The 23615-nt window shown below is 39.3% G+C and overlaps 1 protein-coding gene across 9 annotated transcripts in view; it reads left to right on the plus strand.

The window, feature by feature from the left end:
• Window positions 1-23015, plus strand: part of EBF1 (EBF transcription factor 1) — a 334110-nt gene extending 311095 nt beyond the window's left edge. For 5 of the 9 annotated variants that reach the window (XM_073355192.1, XM_073355193.1, XM_073355195.1 and 2 more), the window contains exons 12-17: window positions 7333-7398; window positions 8027-8204; window positions 9510-9689; window positions 14472-14666; window positions 15031-15099; window positions 19904-23015. In XM_073355192.1, coding sequence (XP_073211293.1) covers window positions 7333-7398; window positions 8027-8204; window positions 9510-9689; window positions 14472-14666; window positions 15031-15098 — 687 coding nt within the window. In that variant the 3' untranslated portion in view covers window position 15099; window positions 19904-23015. The remainder of the gene's footprint in view (window positions 1-7332; window positions 7399-8026; window positions 8205-9509; window positions 9690-14471; window positions 14667-15030; window positions 15100-19903) is intronic. The other 4 variants (XM_073355197.1, XM_073355198.1, XM_073355199.1 and 1 more) reach the window with 1 other exon arrangement.
• Window positions 23016-23615: the final 600 nt, after the last annotated feature.

The following is a 23615-nucleotide window of genomic DNA, read 5'->3' on the forward strand; positions in this document are numbered from 1 at the left end:
CTGATGGGAGCCAGGCATTCTCTTGCAGGAAGATGGTTGTGTTCTGTGAGCCACTGAGTTGAACACTCCTGGACTTACCCATTTTTAATTTGGACACCATTTACCTTGTGTTCCAGTGATCCACTAGGGGCACCCAAGGTTTCCTTCCTGGCAAATTAATCATGGTATGGAAGATTGGATTGCATAATTAAGGAGATGGAGTTGTTGATAGAGTCCCTACCTTCTAGAGATCAGTGTTAGAGCTTTCTCTATAATACGAAAAATTGTACTGTTTCCTAATCTTACCAGTGTTTCAGACTGACATTCTATGGAGGTTTCAGAGTAGCAGCTGTGTTAGTCTGTATCGGCAAAAAGAAAAGGAGGATTTGAGGCACCTTAGAGACTAACCAATTTATTTGAGCATAAGCTTTCGTGAGCTATAGCTCACTTCATCAGATGCAACATTCTATGGAGGATATCCTTCTTTACTTCCTTGCAGTGTGTTCTTTTCCTGATAATCAGGAAAGAGAGACTGTAAAAGATGCCAGAGAATCACTCAGCTTCTGATGATGGCAGTTCCTTCAAGCAACAGTTAACAAGTTCCAAATAGGATGGACATCTTCCAGCTCAAGTAATATAAGATCTGGATGGATGGAAATACAATGAATGGCAGCTAGCAGCTAGAGGATCTAGATGGAGGAGGCTGACCTCATGGATTAAAATTTGACATCACTAAAGAGCTCTGGCTTTAGCTCACAGAGCTGGATGTTGCTCAGACTGTGCAGTAATCTTTGTCTGCAATAGAGAATAAGGTAGAAAGAGATGGGGGAGAGAGAAGGTGGGAAGCTGCTCCAGTGGAAATCTTGCAATTGACTTTAATAGGAGCAGAGGTAAAACCATAAACTGAGAAGGCGGCTTTGGGGCAAGATGCAATATTCCTGTGTTTGAGCAGGAGAGGCAAAGCCCTGCAGAAGGGGAATATCTTGTGGAGAAAGATGAGAGTTTAAAATGTCATCTTGGCAAAGATCTCCAAAGAGAGGAATTCGTATTAGCAGAGTGATATTTGGTACTAAGTTTTCTCCTCTAGACACCTTCTTCTTTTTGACTTAGAGACCTACCACCAATGAAGACTTCCTCTGCTCTTAGAGATGGGGCTATCCTAATTACTTGCCAGATACTTCAGTTGATGATAATATACTGAGAGCAGCCATGCTCTCAAACATAAGTATATTCCAAGGGTCCCACATTACTATCTACCCAGACTACATACCCTGAAGTTCAACATCTTTACCAGCAGCTGGGTGTGCAGCCCATTGGTATAGCCCAGCCAAACCCCACCTGGAATGTAAACACATGTGTTTTAGATTAACAAGGCCGGCCAATACTCTTCTGGTATCTAGGGTGCTGAATTAACAGGAGACATAGATAAGAACATAAACTCACAAGGATGGTCTTACGGACTGTTATTGTTATTTTGTTTCCTCTTTTTGACTGTAGTAGTTGCAGCTGAGAACTGTTTGAATGGGGTGTTTTTTTCTCTATTACTATGGATTTGTCACCCTTGTGGTGTCTTCATCATTGAGTCTCATCTTTTAAGGCTAGATATCTGCATGCTTTTGGATTTCAGCGTTCATTCTTTTTGGTGCCTCATATAGGCTTTCTATATTTTATTTATAGGCTTGATTCATTGTGGAGCAGGTGGGTAAGGTCATGCATCCGTGTTTTTAGTGCCCTAGAGTTAGGCTGTGATCCTCTGTTTGGGTGGAAGCCATTGAGACTGTTAAAGCTTGGAAAAGCCAGAGTTCTAGTCCCAGGGTGGGCCTTATGTGCTATTGGAACGTGCCCAACGTGCCATTGGAATTTAGCAGCAAAAGCATGGTAAAATTCCATCCTCTAGTTGATATTAAGCTGTGCCTTTTTATCTCAGACACTTTTTCTACCCGTTGGCTTTCTTCCTCATTTGCCCTCTGGTCCTTATAGAAGCTATTCTGTGTTCATGTCTTCAGCGGGAAGACTCAGTTATGAAACATGGAAGTATTTTTCCCTGATTTTGTTTGTTCTTCAGTCAAGTTTTAGTTTCTGTGCGACTGTAACGTCTACTCAAGGATGTGTCCTGCCATTTTACACTGTTGTGTTTTTGATAGTTACAGTCCCATTAAATTGGCACATTCCCCTCATTTTTAAGTGGATTAAATCTCTTTGCATTTTGAATTGCTTGTACAAATGATTTTTCTTTTCACATGCAAATGTTGAAAACACTAAGATAAAGAAATGGGCATTGTATACATCTGGAGAGATGCACTGAGTTCATGGACGTCCGTAGAGATGGCAGCTGTAGCATGGCTTTGAGTCTCCTGTACGTTTAGCTAAAGGACTGGCAGTTCAGAATTGTGATGTCCTAACTGGCAGTCCTATTGGCTGTCTACCCAAACATCAGTTTTCTTTGGTGCACCTTACACAGAAAGGCGTTCTCATACTTTATAATTATGTCTCTCTCACACACACGTATTGACTCTCTCTCTCTCTCACACACACACCCCTAGGAACCAGAATACATATGTAAATTGTGAGGAAATAATACATCTATGTACATTTTTTTTAAATGTACAAAGTGGTCTTAGCTCTAGCCCACTGTAAGAGTATCCATAGTAAGCATCACCTGCCACTTCATCCATCGCAAAATAGTAACAAGTAATTAAGAATTTAATATTCATCATTTTAATCTGAAATTTCAGAATGTGACTTTTCAAGGGAAGAAGCTAATTGGCAACTTATACTCAGCATTTTAGCTCTGCATGTGGGTTTGTGCTGTCATTCCCATGAAATCAGGAAGTTAGGAGGCAGAGCCAATAGGTCAGAGATGAGTCGAGGAAGTATGAATGACATCATTATCCATGAGTAACCTCTCCAAAGATGAATGAGCTCTCTCTTGTATTACAATGCTAATAGAGCATTAGAAGGCGATATGATATCTAGACAACACATAAGATAAATGCCTCATGATTTGCTAGAACAGCTTTTTTTTTTTTTTGGCAAGTACATAAATCCTTTGGTAGACTAAATAATACGGTATGTGGCTGATGAACATCATGTACAGTGGACAGCTCCTGCCGGACAAAATTCATGTGGCTTTAACAAGTCCCTCAAACATTCTGTAATTGATTTATTTAGATTAAATATTCTTTTTAAAATGCTAAAAATACTCAACAGTGCCCTGACATCAGTTAAACCCATAGTCCACATTGGGATGGATACATAATTCTTTTTACTAATTGCAACATTGTAAGCAGAGGTCATCAAGAATGGTAACACATCTTCCTTAACCCTGGCACGTACTGGTCGTTATGATGAAATTTGACCCCAGTGAACCATATATGGAAAATATTATTCATTCTGAAGACAAGTGGCATAGCAGACAAAGCACTAGACTTTTTAATATGAGATTATAATTCAGTTTAAACTAAATGTCATGGTCCTGATGAATTCCTGTTGGAGAGTTACTCACATCACAAGCTGAACAAATAAAGTTGGACAAGTGCTGTAGTATTCACTTTTGGTAAATTCAGCCAGAAGTGGATTTAGTTTGAATTTAACCTTCTGTGTTCCAAAAGCGCAGTCCTTCTGCTGTGATAATAAAATCCTTCCTGCAGTAAGGTTGGACCAGGTAGCTACAGGGCTTCCAGGCCTGAGACTCTGGTGCTGTTCACATATGTAAACATCTACCAGTATTTTCAAGAAGAAAGAGAGCTGAGAAAGCCTTTGGTTCTGTTAAAAACAACCCCTCGCCCCCCCAACTGGACTAGTTGGGTCTAGTTTAGATTGCATAGCCACCTAACAACAAAATAATGCTTATTTCAAAGAAAAGGCAAGAAAATCTTTATCCTGGAACAGACTAATTTCTGTGTACTCATTTACTCTAAACCAAAAGCAGGGAGACTTTTAGAATAATGAGAAGAGTGACTCTTTCCTTACAAATGCCTCCATAAATGAGATATTTGCTTTAGTCATATTCTGTCTCTCAAGAAATATTTTCACTTCATATTCAAATAGATGGCCCATTAGACGATGCCCACTTACAGCATGAAAATCTAAGCTCCCAAGATGAGAGCAAAGAAGAATTTCAGTGAACAAAAGAGTATATGGGACATCAACTCTTAACCTTAGCATGAGATTTTGTTTTGTAGCGTGCCAGTCTCACTCATTTTTCAATTTAAAAAAAAGTCTGTTGGTCTTTCATCACCACTGCAGTGGTAACATACAGTATCAAGTTGATTTTTAAAGACAGAGATCTTTTATATTAGCTGTCCTTTTTTATAATACTTTTTACAAATTTAATCAATACATTTTAATATTCTATATACTTTAAGTGCAACATACAATAAATATTGAAGCTTCATCTTAAACATGCTTTAGCCTTTAAATTGTTAAAACTGCAGTGCCCTTTCAATCTACTTACATAATGTCATAAAATATACATTTCAAGGTAAATGAAGTCAGCTACTTCAATTTAGTCCCTCAAACTGGTAGTAAATGAGAGGTTAACACTATGGTGCCAAACCCATTATTGAGTAAATTTAGCACCTTGGACAGCTCTGTAAAATCTTTATTGCTTTCCTGACCTGCTCGTCATGTTCTGTCTATGTGTTCGGTGGCTCTCACTCTGATTGAAAGGCAATATATTAGATCCTGAACACAAACATGCTCGGGGGCTGGTTCACTGTGAGCGTAATGACATGGAGGTGAGAACAATTTTCTGGTCACCGCAATCCAAGCCCCTTGCAAGGTCTGTTATTCTAACTTATGGAGGATTTGGGGGGCTCCTCTGTATTTGAAATAATCACTTTAGCACCATTGGTAATTTAAGCAGATCTGAAAAAGTTTTCAATGGCATAAAACAAAAACAAGCTAATATTTTTAAAATATGTATATAGTAGCATTTTACTGTGCATGTTTTGAAGACGAGTTTGTCTGTATAAGAGCTATGGTCAGCTCTGGAGTAGAAGATACCACTACCTGACAAAGGAGCTTTTGTGTAACATCCGCCTTGCGTAATCTGAAAATGTCAGATACAAGGAAAGCCTTTTATTGTCGGAAAATGTTGTTTAAAAAAGCATGAAGCTCACATTTACAGACTCTGGAAATGCTATAAAAATAACCTGGGACGAGCTGGAAATGTTCAGTGCCACTTGTCAAATGTACTTAAATAAGTCATGATGAAAATTAATTTTATTTACATGCAATATGATATGGGATCAAATAACTTCCAATTCCTTAATAGTGGGAACACGTTTGACATTACGTGATGCAGCAGTAAGATCTCATGTTTTGAGCTTTGCACTGGCCTTTTTTTTTCTTCTTCTTCTTCTTCTTCTTCCAATCTCTGCTCAGACTCAGTCCAAAGGATTTTTAGCTCAGCATTACATAGATGACCAAGATGGGTTGGGGAGAGATTGACTAATTTTTAATAATTTGGCATATTAGGCTAAAAGCATTACCCAAACAGTTTGCAGACTCTGTATTGCTTCCTGACTTTGAATTAGGGCTGGAAAAGACAAAATTTGACAAGAAGATCTTTAGTTTAAATCTTTAATGCAAGGCAGATAAGGGTGGTCAATTTTTTAGTGGCTCTGTTAAAACAACATGGATTGATTCTGCATGGGTACAGCATGCACTCTCCCTGCATACTATTCAATTATTAATTCCCATGGCCAAACAATAAAACAGGACAAAGGCTTTAGCTGCCTAACTGTTCGAAAACTGTTTCAAATGTCTTGATTCAAAAATCCATCAATTATATAATGCACTTCGCTTCATGTGTGAAAAATAATTGAAATGTGTGCTTTGGAAAGGGGATGTATAGCAACTTAAGGCAAGCCTAAATGTTTACCAGGAGTTCAAAAAACCTACATCTCATTTTTGAATTTAGGACATTATATATGTCATAAGTAGTTACTGCAGTATGACAACTGTTTTATCTTATATTATAGAGAATTTAAAATTGAAAAAAATGCTAATATGCATCTAAAAGCTTGTCATTTGAAGAGTTGTTCGAGGATTTCTGAAGAGGTTATGGTGACAGCAAAATGAATGCAATTATATCTCTATTTTCTGATCAGAGTGTACAATATATGCTACATTACTGCTCCTTTTTGGTATAAAATATAGCTATTGTGTAAAATATTTTAAGTTAAACTTTTTTAACTTTACACAAAAGTATTAAAAAAACCCTAAGATTTGGCGCTGCGTCTATATTTGTAAACCTCCTGCAGAAATATATATTTGGATGCAGCTTCATGTTTCTATATTAGATAAACTCTCAGCTATGGGGAAAAGAAGAAACATCATTTTTATTTAGGAAAGTGAGTACGGGTAGGTTTTTTTTTTCAGACCAATAGAGATCTGCTGGATATTTTGACATCATATAGAGGAAGATTGCTTTTGGTCTAAATTTTGCAAAATTTTCTTTTGGGATTGTTAGCTTGACTTCTTGCATGCTTAAAAATATAAACAAAGGAGACATGGTATTACCCAGATGTCAGAAAATATTTCCTTTAGAAAATACTAAAGGAAGCAACAGAGTTTGAGAGAGGAGGAAAGAAGAGTTCTTCCTAATACATATGATCATAGAGAACCACAACAGCGATAAACAGAGGAGCAGATGGAGAAAGTGACAAACAAGGAAATGAAAGGTAGAGTTATACCCCAAATTCAGAACCAGATCCCGGATTGTTTTAAATTACGCTTCCATGTATGGAATTTTGCCAGCAGTCCCTTCTCAATCCTGCTCTGTCTCTCCATAATATTATTGTTGTGCAACCTTTGCACATACATGATCATGACTGTGGCCCATAACACAATGATGCAAACCGTAGAAGTCGAATGTTACATTATCAGTAGTACAGGACTGATTGGATATCCTTGGACTGTGGCCTGTCTGATAAGGTCACAATTCCTGTGATACACAATTAAGAACGAAATAAACACATCTAAGGGATGCATAACATGCTCTGAATGACATTGATTGCAGTAATCTAGTAAATGACCTCAGGATTGTATTCTGCAATAAACCTATGAGTGGTTTATAGTACAGATGGCAGAGACAATTGAGTGATGTATTCTATTTTGCAGCATCAATGACTCTCACCCTTTTGACTTGATTAAACACGTGTGTGAATAGGATGAACTAGTGATTTAACATTATTTGATGCGTGCTGAGAGTTGTTGCTTGTAAAGACTATCTGGCTGGAAAAAATAACACAACCGATACAACAATATAAAAAGATTCTAACTAGCTGTTTTTCCTACTTCGTGTTTGTTGAATTCCAAGGAGCACATCTGTTTTTCTGTTGACAGGAAGTGATACTGAAGAGGGCTGCTGATTTAGTGGAAGCACTCTATGGTATGCCACATAATAACCAGGTAAATGTATTCTACTGGAGCAGCTCTAAAACCCGAATGAGCTTTAGTCCGGGAGCGATGGGTAAGGGTATAAGCATGTTGTTACAGCGTGAAAGGAGGACAAATGTATGAGAAAACATAACATTTTGGCTGGTCGGGTGTTTTGGGCTGGGGAGTGAAGTGTGTGAATTTATTGCTCATGTAAGCAGCTGGCTTCTCAGCCATGACGAGTTTTATCCTAGTTGCCAGAAAACGTATAATTTGGGCAGCAACATTGTGAGATTCTTGCCCTGCCACTGTGATCTGCAAGTGCCTTACCCCTGAGAAATGAGTGAGTAGTTTAGGCTCCATCCCCAGTCAGACTTTGGCCTCTATAACCATCAGGGTGCCATTGTTTTTGTCCACTGGGAAGTGGACCTGACTGAGACTTCCAACTCCTTTCCCAGAGAGGTCAGTATTTATCATCAGACATTAACAATGTACTGTCGTTAACTATCTGGGTGGAATCAGTCCACTGATTTAGAAACAAACCACCCAATCTGAGCCTTTGAGCCATCCATTATCTAGTACATTTAACATAACACATCTCCTTGCATTTGTTGGAAGATAATTTGACAATCCTTTTTGTTTGTTCCTTTCCCCGCTCCAGGAGATAATTCTGAAAAGAGCAGCGGATATTGCAGAAGCACTCTACAGTGTTCCCCGCAATCACAACCAGCTCCCAGCACTTGCTAACACGTCAGTCCATGCAGGAATGATGGGAGTGAATTCCTTTAGTGGTCAGCTAGCAGTTAACGTCTCGGAAGCCTCACAGGCCACCAATCAGGGTCAGAGAAAGAAATAGCTTCTTCTTTTTCTTCTATGCTGACAAATGTCAGAGCATCAGGCGCTAAGGATGTAGGTCAATCAAGAACTGGTTATTCAAAGTTTAATAACATGCAAGGAGCATGCCTAGTGAATGATCCTCTTGCGTATTCCATGCGTGATTCTTGAATCATGCATGATTTTGTCAAGGGATAATAGATTGCTTAATGACTTTGCCCCCAATTCCAGAAAGCAGTTAAGCAATGCTTTCCTGACAAGGGATGGCTTTCCTGAATTGGGGCCTTAAAACGTTTCCTTACAACGAAAGAGTATCCCATTAATATTTGCATTAAGTAAGAAACCCACTTTGGGAACTATTTTTAAAATTTTGATCAAATTTTGAAACTAAAAAAAACCCAGGCAAGATTTTCAAAGACATTTTCTTGATATTTCTCTGTCCCCCCGCCCCCGCTTTCAATTGGCTATAGAGCGAAGATAATAGTTTTTGAATTTAAAAACGTTCTCACATTTTGTCAAATTCAAAAAAGTATTTGTGCAAATACTTTCACAGTTCCCTCTCCCACTTTTTGACCAGCTGTCCCAATATGAAGTTTGAAATATATTTTGGTGGTAAAGCCAGTAAAAAGGAGTGTTCTCCTGGAAGGTTGAAAGACCAATTTTCATTACATGAATATAGCTGTATAACTTTAGAATGTAACATGCATTCTGCCAAGGCACCATGGGACAGGGAGCAACATTTGGGTTTTATCTCTCAGAAGTGGAAATGTATTTTGTATGTTCAGTATAGTAGGGTCTAAAAACTAATCCTACATCCAGACATGATTTCCCCAACCCTGTTGCCCACAATTCTGTGGGAAATTCAGAATTGGGTCTGGATTTAAATTTTTCAGCTAGTTTACATCTCTACCATGAATTCAGGTATCTTAGAACTTCAGAGAATTCATTTATCTAGGTCTTACCCCCTACATTTAAAAGTGGTTAGTGATTTTGGTTGTCTTAATTTCTGAATGCCCAACTTGAGACACTTCAAAGGGGTTTGAGTTTTTGGAGGGCAGCACCCAGAACATTCAGAAAATGAGTCCTTTTAACTTGTGTCAAATTGGGCACCCAAAATTGCTGCTCACTTTTGAAAATTGTGGCCAAATGTATACACCAAGTCTATCTCTGATCTCCTACCAACAACCACTGAAGAATAAGCCTCATGTATTTTACTGTAGTTTGCATCATTTGTCTTAGTTCAGCAGATTTGGGGGGGGGGCGATGTTTAGAAATACTTCTCTTTAACTTTTTCCCCTCTCCAAAAAAAGGTTTTACTCGCAACTCAAGCAGTGTGTCACCTCATGGGTATGTGCCAAGCACCACCCCTCAGCAGACAAACTACAACTCCGTCACAACAAGCATGAACGGCTATGGGAATGCTGGAATGTCAAATTTAGGTGGTTCTCCAACCTTCCTCAATGGATCTGCTGCCAATTCTCCCTATGCCAGTGAGTATTATATGACACTTCTGCAGTTTGCAGTTTTTCATTAGAATGAAATGGCGACTCACTGGCGTTTTGAAGCACTTTTTAGTGTTGCTATCAGTGCACTGCTCTGCTTTATTATTATTATTTGGGAGAATGTGCGGGATTGAAAAAGAATAATCTCTCTCTTCAAAACTTTTTTTGCATCCTGTAAATAAGAACACACTCCCTTAAACGCTGCTAATTCTAGAAAATGGAGATCACGTAAATGACTTCATGTCTGCTGGATTTTGTCAAAACTTGTAGCATCAATACTGAGATTGTTATTTGTGGGGAAAGGAGTTTGAGGCTCTTTGCTAAATGAAACCTAATTTGTTCCAACAGTAAGGTATCAAAGTCAGAAAAGAGAGGTCCTGTAACTTTGGCAAGGGTTCGTATTTATCTTATAAATAATATGCCAACACCCCTCTTAGCAATTATTAATTGTCATTGGGTCACATCTTGAGGCCGTAATTCGATGGTTTTGTCGTTGCTCAGTATTATATTGACTTCACTCGGGACGGAGTAAAACTTGAGCAAGAGTCTCAGAATTCAGCTTATTTTTATTAAGTGTTTATTATAGAGTGCCACAAAGATACAAAACACGTAAAAGCGTCTGTTCCATGCTCTAAAGAGCTTACAGTCTGAGATTCCAACCGTGCAAATGCTTATGCACAGGATTGACTTTATGCCCATTGACTTTAAAAGAACTACTCAAGTGTGTAAGGTTCAGCATGTTGGCAAGTGTAAGCAATTTCATAAATGTAACTACTCATGTGCATAAGAGTTTACAGGATCAGGGCCTACAAGCCTGATCCTGAAAAACCTTATGCACATGAGTAGTAGAAACTAATGGGAGCTTACTTGTGTAGTAGCTTACTCTGTGAGTAGCTCCACTGGCATCAATGCAAACTCAGTGACAGAACAGGTCTGTAAGGACTAGTCGTGCAAGTGATTTTTTTGCAGGGTCAGACCCTAACATGTTCTGTACATGTGGGATGCTAAATATATCAACACGTATAATTTTAAAGTTGTCTGATATTCAGAATGACAGTTAAATGCATGCAGTGAGTGCAGATTTGAAAAGGAACTAATAGCAATTCAGTTTAAAAATAATGACCTCGGCTGCTTAGCTCCGCAATATTTCGAAAAAAATGTTCACCTACAAACCTAGCACTTTGTAACCGGGGAATCCCCAATCAGTATCACGCTTGTACTCTGATAACAATGGAATCTTTAATGTTATCAATTTTCTTTCTTGTTAACCTAAATTTCCTATAACAGAACCTGTATATTCTAAATTCATAGGTTTCAGAGTAACAGCTGTGTTAGTCTGTATTCGCAAAAAGAAAAGGAGGACTTGTGGCACCTTAGAGACTAACCAATTTATTTAAGCATAAGCTTTCGTGAGCTAAATTCATAATGCAACATGATTAAAGAGGCATATTTTTTTTGGAAACAGATGCCTGTAATCCATTAAAAATACTCATGCAATTTACTATTTCATATTTATGAATGAAGCCATCTTTGGAGTAACACTTCACATCTCAGTCCTGAATGTTTGCTTTATTTTGTTTTTATTTTTGGAGGTTTTTGTGGTAGATCTGTCATTCTGTTAATATCTAATCCATTCAATCAGAAAATGTTTCAATCATGACCTGAAAATTAAAAGGTGCCATTCTTAATTAAATCAATAAACTAATTGCTGCATAGTAGCAATTCAATTTAGGTGCTTTGATTGTTCTTCCTTAACAAGTGCTTGCAGACACCAAGTGACTTCAGACTAGATTATATCTGTCAGACTGTAAAACTTTGAACATCTAATTTCCATTAATTGATTTCCTCAGTGTTTCACAAATATGATATCCGATTCTCATATACGGACTCAGATGGGATGATTTTTATCTGCATAAATGCAAATAAAATAATAATCCAAAGCCCAGCTGATTTGAATTTTTTTCCTATAATATTTAATTATTCATAATCCACTCATGTTCATAAATAGTTTCTAAACCAGAGGAACAATAAGAATAAACAGGTCCCTTTCTGTTTTGGTTCAAGGCTGGAGTCCAATAATACTGTATTAACTGGAATTGTTTGGACGTATTTTTATGAAAACAAACTCCCTACATGATAAATCCATGACCCAAAGACATTAACTGCATTGTACAGTAAACCAACAGGATTTCAAGTACTCAGCCATTTAAAAATCAAACCTCCTTTGTGTCAACTTTGCAATGTAAAGGGGGGGGAGTTTAAAAATCAGACACACGTGAAAATGTTGCCGTCATTTAAAAATATTCTGAACCTTTTTATAAAATCTGAAGACGTCTATTTACTACCGTAAGTGGGGCAAGATGTTGAGCTGATATAAATCAGAGTAGCTCACTGGAAGACAATCGCGCTACACTGATTTACACCAGCTGAGCATTTGGCCCATGGCTCTGAATGAAAATGTAGCATTCTCGATATCCAGAGTGTGGTCACAGATCCGCCAGGAGGTTTTCTTGACCTGGCTGTCATAAAAACAAGTCCCTGTTTTCAGTATCCTAAATAGCACCCAACATATGATTTGTTAATCCAACCCTTCCCCTTAAAGCCATCCCATCCTCCCACCGTACCACCCTAACCCACCCACCCATTGGCCAGATGAGAAATACGAATTATGTTTGTGATGCTGTGTACTCTGATGATGGCCCTCGGAGGAGTCCAGTGGGGTCCTGAGAAGAAGAAGGCTTCCCAAAGCTGATTGACACTTTGAAGCTAGAGAACAGTCTGATTTCGGCCTTTATAAATGAGAATGCATCATCACAGTAATCACAGGTCATCTTGAGATAGGCTAGGTGGAATTCACCTATCGGGATGGCAAAGAAGGTACCCTTGGGAAGCAGGATTTACAGGGGTGATGCCCACAATTAGAAAATTGCATTGTGCAATTACTACCACATCTTACCTAGGATAGAGTGGGACTGGGAAAGGTTCTCAGACAGACAACAAAGATGATCAAGGGTATGGAACTGCTTCCCTACAAGAGACTAAAAAGATTAGGGCCAATCAGCTCAGAAAAGAGACGCTGAGGGGGGATATGATAGAGGTTCATAAAAATCATGAGTCATGTGGAAAAAGTAAATAGAGAAGTGCTATTTACCCTTTCCCAGAAAACCCCAGGGTCACCCAATAGAAATTAATAGACAGCAGGTTTAATACAACGTGCTTGTTCACACAACTAACCTGGGGCAATCATTGCCTTGGGATGTTGTGGTGGCCAGAAGCATACATGGATTCAAAAAAGAACTGGAGAAGTTCATGGAGGACAGGTCCATCAATGGCTGTTAGCCAAGATGGTCAGGGACGGAACCCCATGCTTGGGACAACCCTAAACCTCTGACTGTCAGAAACCAGGAGTAGAAGATGGGGTGGATCACTCCATAATTGCCCTATTTTGTACACTACCCTGAAGCTTTGGTAGAGGCTGCTGTTGGAGGCAGGATACGAGGTCAGATGGACCATGGGTCTGACCCAATATGGAAGCTCTTACGTTTTTATGTTCTAGTTCCAAGAATCAAAAAGAGTAAATGTAAATAGATGAAGCTACTGCAGCAGCCATCTTGCGGTTTAACGTGCTGCATACAGCTCGATTAACTTTTAGAATCTTCTGAAAGTCACTTCTGCCATTAGCCCTCCTGACCCAGAGAACAAATCACAAATCAGGAGACTCATTTAACTCTCCACCCTCTTAATAGCGCTTTTTCAGCCCCAACCCATGCAATGGGAATAAAAGAAAAATCCGAGCCACTGGTGCTCTTCAGCTGAATCTTGTCAAATAGGTTGGTTGGGCGCCAGAAGCTCTGATCTTCTGCAGGCTTCTATGAAACACTGCAGATCTTTCCAGACCCCTTTAGCTGTAAAGATGGGCTCCCTGAAATGCTGGTATCCCAGTCCAGTTGAAAGGCTTGGACTTTCCAAATATGACCCTAGATCCAAGTTTCCATTTAAAATACTGTACTGTCCCTTCCGTGATTGAACTGGCATGATCTGTCACATTAAGTAAGTCCTACAGGTTTGTCCTAATCACAGCTAAAGTAGCTTAAAAATAATAATAAAGTAATGTGCTGGATGAAAAGGGGGAGTCTATCACACCGACAAGAACAATGATTAAGAACATAAGAGTGGCCACACTGGGACAGATCAAAGGTCCATCTAGCCCAGAATCCTGTCTCCCGACCAATGCCAGGTGCCCCAGAGGGAGTGAACAGAACATTCATTCATAATCATCAAGTGATCCATCCCCGTTGTCCATTCCCAGCTTCTGCCAAATAGAGGCTAGGGACACCATCCCTGCCCATCCTAGCTAATGGCCATTGATGGACCTATCCTCCATTAATTTATCTAGTTCTTTTTGAATCCCGTTATAGTCTTGGCCTTCACAACATCCTCTGGCAAAATGTTCCACAGGTTGACTGTGCATCATGTGAAGAAATGCTTCCTTTGGTTTATTTTAAACTGCTGCCTATTAGGATTCATGATGAAGTATTAGGCAGTCAGGCCTGTGAGATTTTCAGTGGTGATGGCCATACACTGTGTGCCAGATTTTCAGAAGTGCTGAGCACGCGGGACTCTAACTGGAGTCAAGGGGAGATGTGGATGGTCTCAGGGCCTTTTGAAATCAGGACTTGTGCATCCTGGAATCAGGAATCTTTTCTTCCCAGTGTCTGCTCATGAATTCACAGTGTAAGAAATGCTTGGTTTGGGGTTTTTTTCTTCTAGTCGTGCCATCAAGTCCAACAATGGCCTCCTCCACTAGTCTCCCATCAAACTGTAGCAGTTCCTCCGGGATTTTCTCCTTCTCACCAGCCAACATGGTCTCAGCGGTGAAGCAGAAGAGTGCGTTTGCCCCTGTCGTGAGACCGCAGACTTCCCCACCTCCCACCTGTACCAGCACCAACGGCAATAGCCTGCAAGGTAGGTGAGATCAGCCTGGGGAGGAAGATCGCTCCTCTTGAAACCGCGAGCTTGCAGCACTGCATTACGCACAGCGTTTAATTAGGCGTTGGCAGAGGGGATGGACCTTGATGGGGCTGTTGTGGTCTCTGGCCTATAGTTTACTCCTGTAAAGAGTAACTGGAATCTATCCCCATCCCCCTGTGCCTAGCAGGTGACTGGGAACATGCCCTTTCTTTAACTCTACTCATCCTACTGAATTTAGATGCTGTGGCTTTAAAAGCACAGATCTAGTGTTTTAATAAAAACGAGAATTATTTCCGCTTACTAATACCATCCTTTTTCTTTCTTTCCTCTCTTATTCCCTGTTGTCGTCCATTATCAGACCAGTCTTTTGTGGACTCTAGCAAGTACTCCACTGCAGGGTCTCTCCAGGGGCTGGCCTTCTCCTGAAGTACGTCACTCAATCTTCCCTTCCTTTTTTTTCCTTTGTCATCGTACTCTTATGCAGAAATCCTTCTGACTCCGCAAGAGCTGTAGGGCTTCATGGTACATAGACAGCTGCAAAGCTTGGTGCATATGTTTGCCTTTAATAAATACAAGGCACATTCCTAACTAAAAGCAGCATTTCCCAATTTACTGCATAATGGGGCAAACAGCTCCTCGTGATTAATGGACTTCTTGTAAGCCAATGAATCTCCTAAATGATGCAGTGTCCCTTTGAAAGCCTCTTAGGCCGTTGGTAATACAGGAGCTTCTTATTTTCTATGTCTCTAGTTCTCTAATTCAAAAATATACTAATATGGTTACATAAGTACGTAATCATGTGTTCATGCAGACTGAGGGAATGGGAGATTAAAATACAGTCAGCACTGGGGATGCTGCAGGAAACAGAACTGCCCATTTCATTGTTTGGTGCGGCAAACAATGTGGTGCCTAACCCTCCCTTATAATGACTGTACGCCACTTTAGCATGCTGAGATGTGTACGTTTTCATGCTCACTTAGATTGAGGGGTTTTCATAAGCAGATGCAGCCAACTGTCTCAGACTACGCTAGAGGTGGAAAGGTTTTGTGATGCATGCTGTACTTTAGACCTCAGGTTTGGGCATTTTCCTTTCCATGTGCCTGTGCAACTCCGATAAAGCGTATTGAGTGGAGAATAAACCCTTTAATCACTAAACCCATTTCACGTAGGGCTTGTTTCGGAATGATCTGTTCAAAATGTGTATCATGTCCTAAAGAATCTGTGTGTCATGCCACAGCTTCTGTCATTCCAATGGAGAGAGAAGCTTGCCTCGCAATCAGAGTTGAGATGGCATCATTCACAAAATAAAATCTATATGCATGTAGAGTGGAAAGAATTCATTCATAAAAACTGGCATCTATCACGGCTAAAGATAAGCATTGCATTCAGTGTACTTTTGACTGGTAAATTGGGGGTATAAATCCTTATGCTGAAATAAGTAGTTACAAGACTAGAACATATGAATTAGTAGCTTTTTTGAGGTGTCAGTCAAACCCCTCATTTAACACATTAGAAACAAAACACAACCAGGTTTTTAATCGACAGCTAAACCTTGGCTCACAGAAAATGTGCTGGTTTTAAAAATCTGTCACTGCCTGCGTGCTGCAGATTTGAACAGCATTTATTTGCAACGGCATCAACTAGAACTATTTAGCCTTGTGAATAAAAATTGGAAACCGATAGTTGGCTCACATGGGCTTTTGAGAGTGTTTGTGTTTCTTCTGTCCCTCCCCCGCCCCCTTGCTTTGGAGTAGGGAAAGAGAACGAGCAGCAGGAGGTTTTTTAAAATCATTGTTTTTCACTTCATCACACACAGAATTCCAGATTTCACCTACTGTATTATGAAAAGCAATTATGGAATGAGCTTAGAGCACTGGTCGCAGTTGGGGATTGCTGATTGCCACCTTGTTATGTCACGTCCAGAAAACACACCGATCTAAGTATTTTCCCTAATTTGTATTTAGCAATTCAGTTTCATAATAAGAATAAGACACCAAGAGAAACAGTTCATTTCTAGGGCACCACTGAACTTCTTGGTGAGTTAAAGACACATGGCCTTTAGCCCCATGCCTTATGACACCACCCGAGGCATGCAATAATCGCTCAGAAATGCAGTGCCTGTTGTGTCTTATTGCTTAAATAAACAACTATGTATAAGGAGACTGACTTATCTCTCTTGGGCTTCTGGGTACACCAGAAAGCAATCAAGCTTTGCTTATGTAGCAGAAGTCACTAGAACAGCAGCCATGCTGATCTGCTGTTCTCTTTGCTGAGCAATTTTGTAAAACTCAAAATACATTATTTCTGTAATTTGCTAACAGCAGATACAATGAGCATGGGATGGGCAGAAATAATGCCCATGGGTAGGAGCTGTTCCTCTCTCTCCTTTTAGAGGAGGTCTGATCTCATTCCTACAGCATTTCCCTCTGATCTCTCCTTTTTTCAGAATCGATGGCATGCTGCAGTTGAAAGAATTTACATGGCCCTGTTGACGTAGCACTTAAGGAACAAAAGTAGCACGATCTAAATGAGGACCTGGCAGAATGGAAATGCCAAGGCTTTTAGGCAAAAAAGATGTCGTTTTCTCCATTTGACTTGTAATTTAATTCAGAATATCAGAGCTCCTCAATAAGAATAATAGTGATGCCTTGAAAACCTACTTACATGATGTACTTTTCTATCATTTCACTTTCACTCGCACCAGGTGCATCTCTTGCATCTATCTATCAGGAAATGTAACAGTCCTAGAGTGAGAAGTTGTGATTATTTGCATAAGGCTCAGTTGTGGAGTTCCCACAAGTCCCCCCTAGGGGGCTGCACATAGTAGTACTGCCCCAGGAGAAGACCAGAGTGGGGCGGGGGGACAAAAGGAGGAGAGAGGGAGACAGAATCAAGACACCACCCACTCCCTCCTTTCCCCTCAACTTCCCCCCACCTGCATAGGAAGAGGAGTAGTGGCTTCCAATGAGGCTGCTCTCACCCTTCGCCTCTCTCTGAGATCAAACTGCAGAGCGAACTTGGTGTTATTTCTTTAGCATCGTCCCTGGTTTTATGAACTTTGGGTGAAACTACAGCAGCTAGTTTGGGAAACCCTAAAAATTAAGTCCTTTAAAGCTGCCCCAGATATAACCCAGCCCCTTACCAGAATTCCTAGTGCAATTGTCCTTTGCAAAACATTGCTGGCTGAGACACTCAAAGAACAGAAATGCAGCTGGACAATTGGAACATGTCATCTCTTAGAATGTCATACAGCATCCGTGGATGTGTTTTGCGTTCTCCCCTTCTCTCATTTTATTTCATTTCATCAGTGCAGTTGACTTGAACTGTTTTCCCTGCACTGATTATTCTTGTAATTCTTGCACATATGGTGGTGTTCGTGGAGAAAACATTTCCCTGCTCCCTCCCCACCCCAAATCTGCGAGTCTTTCACTTTGGCTTGGTTCTTATCAAGTGCATACAGCTGTAATTAAAGTACAATGAATTAGAACCAGTCACAGGACCGAATTCTTCCCTAAGAAATCATTTGCCCAGATGTCTGAGATGGCAACTCTGGTGTTTAAATCATGCACCCAAGAAGTGCAGCCACCCTGATGTCTAGTATGCATTTTATATCCTCTTGCAAATAATCATACAACTACCTTTTCAAAGATGCAATCCTGTTATAACATTCATGAAGAACCTATGTGACTGCCGCTTGTAATGATGTTTACTTTTAGTAAGATCAAAAGCGTGTCTCTCTCACCAACAGAAGTTGGTCCAATAAAAGATATCACCTCACCCACCTTGACTCTCCAATATCCTGGGACCAACATGGCTACCACACTGCATGCTTGCAGTATACCATTCAGCCACTAGATGTGCCCTTGTTCTGTACAGGTTGTAGATGGAGTGTGGTTCCTGGTAAACAAAAAGAGACAAAGGTGGAGGTGAAACTGTGAGGAAGTCTATGTTTTTCTGTAAAATAATTTAAAAGAGACTATGATTCTATATATAATGCAGTAAAATCACCTTACACAAAGAAAAGAGACGAAAATCTAAATTAAGACTAAAACTCTACTCTTAATTCATCCCAGTAGTGAAGAGGCACCTAAAGATTTGGTGAGCCCATAAGATGCCATGATGCTGAGGCCCCACAAAAAAAAACCCCGGGTTAAGGATTGATTGCAGCTTTAACTTGGAACTTTCTTCTGTAGGGGGTTTAAGTTGCTCTCAGGGCCACTGGCTATGCATGCACAACTCCTGGTAATGTCAATATCCAACAAGTTTTTAAATAGGTAAAATGTTAAATGAATCCGTGTGTGCCACAGTCTGAGAGAATCAGGGAAAGGAGCATAGGTGGGCACCATGTCCACCCTGGGTCAGCTAGTGGTTGCCAACCTATCAGTTCTGCAGAGCTGCAACAACCGAATAAAATAGCCTATTGGAGGAAATCCATCTTCTCAGCTGGCTCCCATTAGTTAAGTGATAGGGTCTAAAGCTTTGATTTCCCAAAGGCTTAACTGCTGTTCTAATTTGCAAAGATCCCAGTCAGCCTGTGGATCAGATGTTTCAATCCTGTATCATCATTCTCAGTATTACTTGGATCTGTATTGGCTCATACTGGCCTACTCCTAAACTCTCTCACAAAACAGCAAAATGTATCCTCAGCCCAGCCCAGAAACACTGAGTGATAGGTTTGACCATCCACTCTTCAGGGGTTTGAATACTGAAACGATCTTGTCTGGGAAAGCTGGCTAAGAAAAGGATCCAGTGTTACTGTACGTAAGGCAGCAGACTATGGCTTTTGTATACACAGCTGGCATGTGGGATGATAGCTGTATGCCCATACAGGGCACAAATCTCTGTTCTTCTTGAGAAATTAACAGAATTTATGAAAGTTCTCACAGTTTAGGCCTTCTCAGCTTTGCCAGAAGCAACCAAATTCTGCATCTAAGAGCTGAAAAGGGTTTGAGTCTGAGCTCAGATATTATGCTAAATTTAGGCTAGAAAAATGTCATTGATGCCACAGTTAGACCTGATTTACACCAGTGTCAATGAGATCAGAATCAGACCTTTTGTATTTAATGCATATATTGTTACTTCTATTGTTTGACACTTGTGTATGAATTCAGCTCCCAGTATAGATAGTATCTGACTGGTAAATGTAGTGAGGGTTTTGGAATTGAAGTTATGATGCAAAGAAGTCACTTTTCTTTTTCTTTTTTCCCCTCCCTCTCCTCTCCTTTTAACAGCTATATCTGGCATGATTGTTCCTCCCATGTGAAAGGATTGCCTTGAAGAATTTTATTGAAGAGGTTGAATTCTGCTTCAGAGAGAAATCTGATACAAGTCCCAGAGTGGAACTTTTTACTCAGGCCTTTTTAAAAAAATAAAATACAATAAAATAAAGAGGAATCTTACAATAACTGCAGATTTTTAAACAAAACAAAAATCACCATCCTTGCAAATACCGAAATTAACAAAGAATCTGCAATTGCAAGGTGTTGATTTGAGTTGTCCATCCCAAGTATATGGGAGATATATTTATTCTGTGTTGATAAAGAAAATCCACTTTTTTTCTTGGTTTTTGTTTTTTGTTTGTTTTATTTTTTAAAGCTTGATTTAACTCAACAGCCATTTGTCTTTTATAAATCATACAGTTCTGCAAGGGACACTAGAGATGAAACTTCATGTTTTTAATTTATGACCCTTTTCTAAAGCTGTGTAAAGGGAAATGAAGTGGTAACATTTACAAATAAGTCAGTAAGGGACAGAATAGAAGTGCCAGTTAGGTTTTTTTAGAAGAATAATGGCCATTTAATTAAGAGTCGGCTCATATGTGTTGTTTATCCAGGGATGGTTTGCTAATCCGACACGTTTTTCATTCTCTAATTAAATAGATACCACTCACTAAGAATCTGCTCTTTTAAAACAGGGAGAGAATTTGTAACCTCTGTTTTTAATATCAGACTAAATAATTGTGTAAATAATGCGATGAGAAAAGTTGGTGAAAGTGTAGCTAAGGACATGAATACCGTAAGCTGACGTCTTTAACTCTGAAACCCAGTGCCTCTGGATATAATGCTAAAACTGCATAATTAGACTAGCATGGCTCTCTGTTTAGCTTATATCAGAATCTTTCCAAATGAGTGGCCTCCCTTGAGTTTAGCATAACCTGAGCTGTGCATACAAATCTCCTTTGGATTGTGTGTCGCTGTCTAAAGACACGGACTCAAGCCATTATTACATGTTGGGTGTAATCATAAATTTTCCTCCTCACTTTAATCTATTTGTTTCTATGGGGCAGAACCAGAATTGACTCGTCTGCAGTTCTACATTCTCAATGATCTAGAAGCACACACGTTTTTTGTCAGCCTCCCGCTAGGATTGTTGCTGTATCAGCCGACCCTCTCAGTTTATAGCATAATATATTAAGCAACAGGTAACTGGTTTTGAATAGTAAATGGAAACATGAATTCGAATTTGCAGGTGGGTGGGAGGGGGAAGGGCTGTGAGGAAGGTTTCAAATCAAAACCATAGGTTCTGTTTTACAGGAATTTTGCTGTCATTATCTGGGAAGTGTTCTTAAAACTAGTCATCAAAGAGGCAGCAAAGCTCTGAAGATGCATTATCTGATATTTTTTCTTTGCTGTTGTGTTTTGTATGTAGTTATAAATACTGTAGATTTTTTGTGATTTTTTGCCAAAGTTGTTGTTCTATTTATACATTTTAATGTCTTAAGACAGTTTTTCAATGTCACAAAAAGTTACTGCATATTTTGCAAAAAGAGCTCACTACCTTTCGCTTGCACAGACTTGCAAAATTAATTAAAGGGAAAAAAAGCTTTTTTGTTTTGTTGGGGTGGGGTTGTTTGTTTGTTTTAAAGGGGATTTTGTAAAATATCCATATAAATAATGTATTTATCTTTGGAATTTGTACATTGCTTTCCCCCTCCATCCCCAGTTTATTTTATTGTGTACGTTTGCTATGTGAAAAGTGCTGATTTGTTTGGTCACTCACCGTTGTATTAGCTGTTTAAATGTGATTTTAAAACATTTCATTTATAGGGTTTTTTTAAGATTGTTTTAAACCATGCTTCATTTTTTTATTTCCACCTAAAAGCCATTGTCTATTTTTGTATTATTTGTAAGTTAAGAAGTTTTTTCCAATATATGGCAAAAAGTAGCATATTATTCTTGTAGCATTTAGTTATGTAGATTTTAAAAAATATCCTTTGCTTTTGAGGCTTAACAAAAAACAATGCTGTTTTACTCTATTAATATGCATGGGATCTCTCCTCTTTGGAGTGACGCATTTTTGTGCATTAAATATGGGGAGAAACTTCATAGAACTCAATGAAAATACTTTCTTTCTTAAGTCTGCTTGTATATTTCTCTGTCTTTCGCATAAATATAAACCAGCAGATTGGATGCCTTAACAATGCAAATCATATTCATTTCACTTGTACATTGTACTGTGCACCAGAACTGTCAATCATCACTAACATTCTAAGAAAAAAAAAGGAATTGAAAAGCACAAAAGAACTGTTTTTGTTACCTTAAGACAATGTAACTTTTTTCTAGTAGAGCAAGAAATCATTTCCAACGATGCTGCAACTGTGCATGCTTCCTGTATGAATTTTGCAATGGTTTTCACTAGAAAGTCACAGTGTGATCTTTTTGGGGCGGGGGGGAAGGGCAAATAAAAGAAAAAAAACTGGAAAATGTGAGACATCAATGTATTGCTTCTCTGTACTCGAAACGATTATTCCAATTCACATAATAAGCAACAGCATGGCAATGTAATCAAATTTAAAGCCATATTTTGTCCAGTGACATCCTTGATTGGTCTTGTAGAACTCCATTCTAAGTTGTAGCCATTTAGACATCCATGTTAACCATGTACATTCGTAGGCCTTTATTTCAAAGTCCAAAGATTCATGAACGGCATGTTTTGTTGCAGCTATTTACAGTGATCGGATGAAAGGAAATTTATCAAAATCTTCCTGAAAAAGACCCCAGTCTCTTACTAAGTAAAGGATGCTACTCCTTACGGAATATGGCTTTAAGTGGAAATGTTCAGATTTCAGTTTCAAAAGGTGAAGCTACACAATAACTGGATTGCATAAAAGTATGCCTATTTCCTCACAGTTGTACTAGGATGCAGCTAAAATGAAGTCATCTCTGAAACTACTAACCTTTCACCTTCTTATCTAAATCTTTTTGAATAGACACACACACTGTACAGTTCTATTGTTAGAGAAACTAACTACTGTAGAGATTGTTATAATTTTTTTGCAGAATTCAAGCTGTAAAAACTTTTCAACTTTCACAATATTTAATTAAAGTTACTTCCTGTCTGTGACTAGAGCCCCTGGTTGTGACTTTATTTATCTGCTTCTACTGCTCAACAGACCAGGATAACTATAAGGTGGAAGCCGGAAGCTCCCAAACTGCCCTTCTCAAAATTCAGAGCAGCAAAAAGTGACAGAATAGCACATGGAAATCTACTTCTCATGAGACTCCTCTCGTGCTACATTGAAACTCCTCTTATACTGATTTCAGTGAACTTTTGTTTATCTTAAAAATGAAGCATTTGTTGTTCTCATTTACATCACAGTGTTACAATAAACCTAAAGGACACATTCTAGCTGTTATTATACAGTGACTACGCACAATCATTGTGCAATAACATAGCTAGAATCAGTCCTTGCTCTGAAGAGCTGGCTGGCTCAATGCATAAGGCTGATGGAGGGTGGGAGAAAGGAAGTATCATCCCCATATTACAGCCGAGGCTCTGAGAGATTAAAGGTTTGATCCTGTGATCACTGAAGTCCATGGCATAATTCCCATCGACTTCAGTGGTGCAGAATCAGACCGTAAGTAACTTGCCCAACATCCCACTGGAAATCTGTGGCACAGGCAAAAACTGAACTAAAGTGTCCTGAGTTGCAGTCCACTGCCG

Source organism: Lepidochelys kempii, chromosome 8 (genome assembly GCF_965140265.1).
Source record: "Lepidochelys kempii isolate rLepKem1 chromosome 8, rLepKem1.hap2, whole genome shotgun sequence".
Taxonomy (NCBI): Eukaryota; Metazoa; Chordata; order Testudines; family Cheloniidae; genus Lepidochelys; species Lepidochelys kempii.